At 44.9% G+C, this 7,876-nt stretch overlaps 1 protein-coding gene across 1 annotated transcript; it reads right to left on the bottom strand.

The window, feature by feature from the left end:
- Positions 1-767: 767 nt before the first annotated feature.
- SLC32A1 (solute carrier family 32 member 1) lies at positions 768-5,568 on the bottom strand. Its single transcript, XM_067554654.1, has 2 exons — positions 4,804-5,568; positions 768-2,899 (listed from the first exon to the last, which is right to left on the bottom strand). The coding sequence occupies exons 1-2, from the start codon at positions 5,179-5,181 to the stop codon at positions 1,712-1,714; spliced, it is 1,566 nt and encodes a 521-aa protein (XP_067410755.1). The 5' UTR covers positions 5,182-5,568; the 3' UTR covers positions 768-1,711.
- Positions 5,569-7,876: the final 2,308 nt, after the last annotated feature.

Raw genomic sequence — 7,876 nt, 5'->3', positions numbered from 1 at the left:
GTAAACGAGCCCCGTGCGAACGCAGCTTTGTTTTCTGGGCTGGGAGTGGACGAGGATGGCGGCGGGACAGCTCGCACAGGAGGCAGGAGTCCAGCCACCGCAACGTCCCAGCGACCCCTGGCGTTGTTCGCTTCCCTGCTGCTGCCCGGCGTGGAACTGGCAAACCAGCAAGAACTGGGGGGCCTGACCTTACCTTACCCCTGTCCGCCAGTGATAGCTTCGCCCTTGACTTCAGCGGGAGAACGCACAGGCTTCCCGACACACTCCTACGGCAGATCAGGGGGTGGCCTGAGTCCCCTTGTGTGGGGTGGGCTGGGGCCGTGGCCGCCTCTCCTCTAAGGGCTGCGTTCAAAGCCGCAGAGCTTTGCGATGTTTCCTAGCATCTCCGCCCCCTGCAGCTTTCCCTCGGGCAAACCTCCCCGTCCAACGGGGCACGTCTCTCCCAGTGAAATCAGGGGGAGGGTGGTGTGCGCCGGCCCTGAACACTCAGCTTCCAAACAGGCAGGGTCACTGGTGCAGGTGTGACGGAGTGGGAAGGCAGAGAGGGATGGAGCTGTTCTTTCTTCTTGCCTTTCTTTCATTCCTTCTCTGGCTTTCTTTTTCTTTCTTTTTTTTTTCAAAAGCTTAAATAAAGGAGGCATCTTCCCTTCATCCATTCCTAACGCTGCCCTGCCACCTGCACATCCCTCCTCCACCACACAGCCGGGGTTGGTTATTAGACTCCTCCAGCCTGCGGTCCCTCTAACAAACCACGCCAGCCGCAGTCGGTATGTTTTCTCTTTATTGTTTGATATATTTATGTATCACATTATATGTTAAAGATAAATTTTCTGATATACATTTTTCATCTTATTTACCACAATTACACCACACATACATTTGAAACAGCTCCACAGATCTGGTGGCTTGCACAGAATGAGTTTTGTGTAGTTTTGTTTTTGTATCCTGAACACTTTCAAATCCAACAATATTTTGTTAAATTTAGAAATAATGATTTAAAAAAAAACTGAACTGCAGGTCTGTGATTTTATCTGGAGACAAAAGGCTTTGATCAAATGGGATTCCTGGATATAAGTTAAACTGGAAGAATTCAGCATATTTATTTTTATTATATTACTACAATGTAAACATTATAGTTCACTGGGATTATTGGTCACCAGTTGTTACCATTTTAATTGGTTGGGCTGTTCATATAATCTAGTTCTTGTCTACACTTCTGTAACCACGCTTTACAGGGTATAAAAGAAGGGGTCCTCCCTGCCCTCATCCACTACTCAATACCTGCTTTAATTTTACACAAAACAACCCAAATCCATTGGGCTGACAACTGTGTTTCAAATCTTGCAATCTTGACTTGCATAATATTTGCAAGACTATTACCTTGAAATTGTAATAATTTCCAAATAGGGCATTTTATTATTATACAAGATATGTTAGAAAGAGAGTTCAGACTATTGTTTAGCGGGTAGGAGAGGTGTCAAATATTTTTCTTCAAATAATTTCTAAATAAGAAAAAATATATATTTAAATTTAGCTTATTAAAAAGACTGCAGGGCGAACACTTTGTTTTATCTTTTTAGGTTCTATGACATAATTTGTTGGATGCACATAACTAAAATGATTGATCTTTTCTTTAAAAGGATGCCTAATTATTTGGCTATGCAGGTGTTCAGTGTAATTCTCTTTTAATGCAACTAGCTCTGGCCATTCTTTAGTCTTCTGTGTTGGTTCTGTAAGCCTCGATGAGGCCTTCTAAAGAATGGATGAATCCAGACACGCTGCATATACCCCCTATAACAAAAATGGCGACATCAAAGAAAACATGGTGCCAGAAAAGCTTCCTCCACAAGAGCTTGAGGTGGAAGAGACTTGGGAGCAGGAAACAGAGGCCTGCACCTGTGAGGCTCCCTGTAAGACCCATCAGGAGGGCAAAATGAGGGACATAAATAGCCATTAACAAGGTGAAAACTACCAGGGCACATCTGAGGGCGAGTCCCCAGGACTTGAGCCTCCCATCACCCCCATAACAGTTAGGAAAGAACGCCCTGTTTCCTTCTTGGAAAAGGGATTTCTCCAGGACTTCCACAGCTGCAAAGAAGGGCAATGGGTAGGAAAGCAAAGCTTTGGCCACCAAGAAAATGTTGACTACCGCCCTAATGGTGGAGGGCAAGTTGTCTGTAATGACTTCTTTAGTCTCGTCAGCCCAGGTCAGATAGGCTACCAAGGCAAAGAGTCCTTTGAGGATGCAAGCTGCTATGTGAGTCCAGTTCATCATGCAGTGAAACTCCTTGGGGTGCTGCATGTTCCCCTCTAAGGAAGGCAGAAAGATCTGGGAGGTGTAGCTGAAGACAATGATGCCAATGGAGATGGGGAACTTCTTCACATCAATGTAAAACTTGACTTTGTCCCAAGCCCAGTCACGTGCTCTGGAGAGACAGTAGGCAATCACCAATATGTTGATCACAAAGTGGGCCAAGGTGCAGAGCAAGCTGAACTTTGAGACAGCCTTGAGGTTCTTCAAGAAAGCACAAGGCAGGAGCACTGCTGTGGCAATGATAGACCAAGATTTCTGGGAGACGGGCAAGTTTGGGAAGCTGTTGTACATCAGGTTCCCACTGACCACCACATAGAGAATACAGGTCATGACCAGCTCAATGATCTGAGCCACATTGACAATCCTCCCTCCAAGCTTGGGAAACCTGGGAGCACAGCAAGCATTAGCAATGTCCACATAGGAGTCTCTCACCCTGACTATCTCCCCATCTTCATTCTCTTCGTAAAGACAGGCAATAAGGATTTTCCCAGTGTAGCAACAAACCACTGCAGCGAAAATAATTAAAAAGAGTCCTAGATATCCACCATGAAGGATAGCATAGGGCAGGCCAAGAACAAACATCCCCTAGAAAGAGACAAAATGGATACTGTATTGCTCATTTTAGCAAGAGACCACACACACAGCAGCAGCACGATCACACACACACACACACACACACACAGAGCAGCAAGATCACACACACACAAACACAAGATTCTACGCAATGCAACCAGATCACAAACCAACAGCAAGATTCTGCTTCATATAATCAAATATGAGAGGGAAATGAAATGGACAAGGATTCGTGCTTCTCTGGTCTGTCCAGAACTCTTTTTAAATATATGTATATTTCCTGAGCTCCTAAATGAACTGAAGAAACATAGTTTAATTTAAAATAAAACCACATTTGCTTGGAATTTTTTAAAAAATCTGTATTAAGAATGAAAGGCAAAGACTCAACCTAGTCATTTCAGAATTGGAAAAGGAATAGTCCAAACGATTTAATAAAACATTCCCTCTTATTATTATTATTTTGTTGTTGTTGTTACTTTCAATATTTTAATTTCACAACCTCGAGTGTCTTCTATCAACCCTTTAATTTCCCACTCAGACATACAGGACATTGAATCTGGTATCCATCAAAACAAAGACCCCATTTTAAGGTGCAGCTCTGAGCACAGGTTTGGAAATATTCATGTGGCCAGATTAAAAATTATTGGGCTGTGTTCCCACTTACAACACACACTCGGCTGCTTTGGAAATACTGAGGATACTTCTGCTTTTGAGAGTGCGAGTTTCTAGTGGGATCTGTCCAACATTATTAAGATTCTGAAGTAAAGGGTGACACCTTTAAAAGTCTCTGGCTATTCGCCCAAAAAGACAGATTTTCCATTTGAAATTGCCTATGACCCTGTAAGGAAACACACTTTTTATACGTAATCCCTATGTAGCTAGGAAGTTGTGTGGAGCGGTTGCTAGGACAGGCAGACCCACCACTGCTGTTCTTTTCATGTGCATGGTGCCCAGAAGGAATGGGTGAACTGGGTAGGAAAGTGATCGGTACAAATGAATGAACAGGGGGAGGATTTCTAATAAACGATGAGAGAGAGTCGTAAAACGGCTCAGATTTTACTTGCGACTGGCAATCAATTCGGGGTGGCACCTGTAATATTCCACTGTCAAGGCAGCCTGCTGAGAAATTAGGAGTGAGGGGCGGCGTGCCACTCAATCCGTTCAAACCCCAAACGAAAATCAGTCACAAATACTCATCTCACGTTTACAGCAATGACCCTCCTGGCCAATAGCTGGACTTTGGGAGACGACAGCCCAAATGGGAAGAACACGGTTCTCAGGTGTCTTCGTTTGATTTTGCGATACTTTAACGCTTAGGTGGCCCTGTCCTGATGGCTGGTCAAGTGATTTCTATGTAAACAGGAGGGAGTGGGCGAGAGCCTTGCTCTGCTTCGCGGTTTTCAACTTTCCCGGGCGCCTGGTCGTTTTATGTGGCGTGGAAAGGGGCTGGTAGGTTTTTTTTTCTTTTAATGATTTATCCCCGAGCCCAAGCAGAATTATTCCACGATGATCAAACCATAAGGAAAAGCCCAGAGAGATGGGCTGCCTCCCGTATTTACACCATCTGTTGCCCTGACCTTTCTGGTCGCAGGCCCGTCTCACAAGCCTTTTCCACCAAGCAAATACAATTTCCGAGAGGGGAAAAAGCATACAGCTGGGGTGGAGAGACACGCTGACAGAGGTGTGTCACCAGCATGACCTGAAACTATGCCGTGAGTTTGTGCGAGCGTGTAAAACACCGGCACACAACCCCACAGCACCCCCCACCGCCTGTGCGTGCCATGCCCACCTTGTATGTTTCAGGGCTCTGCGTCACACAGCAGGCAAGGGAGAGATTTCACGGCTCGCTGCTGGTGACCATTATTCTGAACCTTGTGGGTTCCCAGTGCCCCGTGAGATGGCCCTGTCCCCATTACCTGGATTGCGTTGGTGACATTCCACCCCGCTTCCCAGGCAGTGATCTTGGGCTTGCCTTGGCCGGAGAGCTCGGAGCTGATGCCCTGGTCCTTGGAGGCTGAAGGGGGCAGGGGACCCGTGCCATCCCTTTGGTAATGGCTATCCCCTTCTACGGGAGGCTCTGCTCCTTCTTCGCTAGCGTCCGACTTTAAGATGTCCATCTGCAGCCCTTGCCTGTGCTCCAGATCCAGGTCATCGCAGTGAGCGAACCCCACCGCCTCTTCATCGGTGGCTGCCTGGAAGCCCAGCCTCGCAAACACGCCGCTCACTTTCGCCTGGGACTTGTTGGAAACCGAGGTGGCGACGTTGGAAATCTTGCTCCGGATCAGAGTGGCCATGTTTGCTAGCTCTCTGGCCGGGGGTCCTCTGGCCACCAAGAAGCCGCTAATCCTCGGCACCAGGCGAGGAGGTTCTGCTGCGGGGCTGACAAAGCCGCTATCTCCACTTCCTACCGCAATTGGACCTTCTCCCCTTCAGGGTCCCCTGGAGCATGACCCCGCTCAGTCTGAGCTCCGTGGCGCCTCCAGCTCAACACCTCGCCCTCTTTCTGGTGCATATAGACTGGGGAGCGAAGTGGGATCCGGGAGGGGGGCTCTCTGCAGTGCTGGGCGGGAGAGGGGGGAAGGCTGTCTGGATGCCCAGCTTGAGCTGTAGAATAGCCCTGTTCCCTCTCTGAGCAGCAGAGGCGCGGGTTGGTTGTCTCCAGCCTCAGAGATGCCAGTGCAATGCAGAGGAGCCTAAGGGGAGAAAGGCAGGGGGACGTGTGATCACCAGATCGCCAACGCAAGCCTTTTGCTGTGCACACCACGTCTCCATCCCAATGCGCCCATCTATCAGAAGGAAGGGGAGAGGATTGCTGCATTTCTGGGGGAGGTACCACAGTCCTCATCAAAGCCCTTCTTCCCCCCCCCCCCTTTACACAGCAACACCCACACCTTCTAGGCTCTGCCATACACACTGGAGACGTAGAGGGAGAATTGGCGGTGGAGGGAGACAAGGGGTAGTTTCCCCTCTCTGATTTAAAATATATCTATCTTCCCAAAGGAGTAGCCTAGCCCTGATTTGGGAGCCGATTTTCGCTGGTAAGACAAGGCCCAGAGAAAATCTCCATTGGATGGTCAGCTTCCGTCATTTTGTCTCGCCAACAATTTTTAAGTGTAGTTAATTTTGTTAGAAATCTGTGGATTTTTTTTTTTTGAGCCATGTTTAGACAGGACACTGGGGCCAACCCCACCAAAATCCTGTAATATACAAAAGACGTATATGGGAAACACACACACACTGAGATTTAGACGGCTAAATACACTCTCTCTATATTTTATAGCTAGCTATAGATTCCTCGTTATTATATGTATATCATACCTCTGTGTCTACCCATAAAGATGCCTTCTTATTGTCTATATAGTTTATATCTATAGTTTAAATATAGATTTCTCGTTTTACGTATATTCTATTGCTCCAGCCAGTTACAGATTCCGTCCTATTGCTCATATATTTTATATCTAGATTCAGATTCTACTTTAATATACATAAATTCTATATCTGTATGTAGATACAGATTTCTCCTTATCATCCAAGTGCTATAACTACAGATGCACATTTAGATATCGCTTTATTACATGTAGATATATAATATACTTTAATTTTGTTTTCAAACGCTTACATTAATTTTTAATGTTTTTAAATTATTCATTATATTTTATTTTATTATTTTATTTAAAATATTTCCCTGGGCTGGGCAAGAGACTGCCCGGTATGGTAAAGAACTGAATAATCACTCACTTTGTTATTTCATTTGGGGGAACCTGAAAGGAAATCGATACCACTGCAAGGGAAGACACAATTTTACAATAGTGTTGTTCAATGGATGGGATCTTCCTTTCCTCCTTCGGAAATAATCACCCGAATAGGGTTTTTTATTTAATTTAATTTTATTGTATTAAGATGTTAACTGCAAGCTGTAAAAATCCATTTACTGTTTGCTGTTTTCACAAGGCACAATACATATTTGATTTCTCGTTAAAAATTAATTTTAGTTGCTAACTTTATTAAAGATCAGCAGAATTGTCGACACTACAGATTATCTTCTTACCTACGTATTAAACGACAGGTGACTAATACAAATCTGATTGAACTGAGAAAAGGAAGTGGATGTGGAATGAAAAGAAAAACGACTAGAGGCTGAAGAAATACATCCACCATGTCTCGTGAGATGTCTTTAATAATACAGTTAAAACGAGGATTTCATAGGCTACAATGTAGCTGAATTGGGCCAACAAGAACTATCACTAATTAGAACTTCAGCAAAATAAGAACAATGAATTATTTTGTTATGGTTGTTGTTTGCATTGCCAAGTGTATCCTAATTCCATGCTGGTTATGTTCCTTTGTGCTGATCCTCTGGGCAGACCTGGGTGCGAAAGGTCAAAGAGAACCCAATCCAATCAAAACTATGATGCTTATTTATAGCAAACGATCCTCTGCAAAAGAAGGAAGGCCGTGAGGTGCATTAGCAAAACAGGGCTCATCTCTGCCTTTGCTTTGGAGAAGCAATTATTACATATCATTGCACAAATAGGTCGAGAAAGACAAGCGCTGCCCATTTTTGTCCATATTTAGAAACATCCAGCATGCATTTGGGGCTGTGAAATTATCGAATCGCAACTAGCATTTAACTTCCATTTTGAAAAATCCTCCCAAATAAGAAAAACATCTGATCACACAGTTAGGTGTGTTCTTTTTAATCGATGAATCGCTATTTCCCTCCTAGACACTACCGGTAACGGAAGCCGATTTTTTTTCTTTTCTTTCAACGAGTTTTTAATAAAGAACGATAGGGTTTGTTGTCGAAAACGATGTCGGCAAGGCATGTCGAGAAGCGCGATCAAAGGAAGGTTTTGCGATTCATCCAAGCCATGTTTCTTAAACTCAACCCTGAGTTCTCTGATCCCCAGAACATCATAGACCGCTTCACTTCATCAGACTTTCGCGAACTGCTTGTGAAACTGACTTGAACTGTGGTGAAGCACTGAG

Source organism: Emydura macquarii, unplaced genomic scaffold, assembly GCF_026122565.2.
Source record: "Emydura macquarii macquarii isolate MOO-44397 ecotype Brisbane River unplaced genomic scaffold, CSIRO-AGI_Emac_v2 contig_1483, whole genome shotgun sequence".
NCBI lineage: Eukaryota > Metazoa > Chordata > Testudines > Chelidae > Emydura > Emydura macquarii.
Note: the sequence above shows the minus strand (reverse complement) of the source record. Positions and strands in the feature narration are given on the sequence as shown.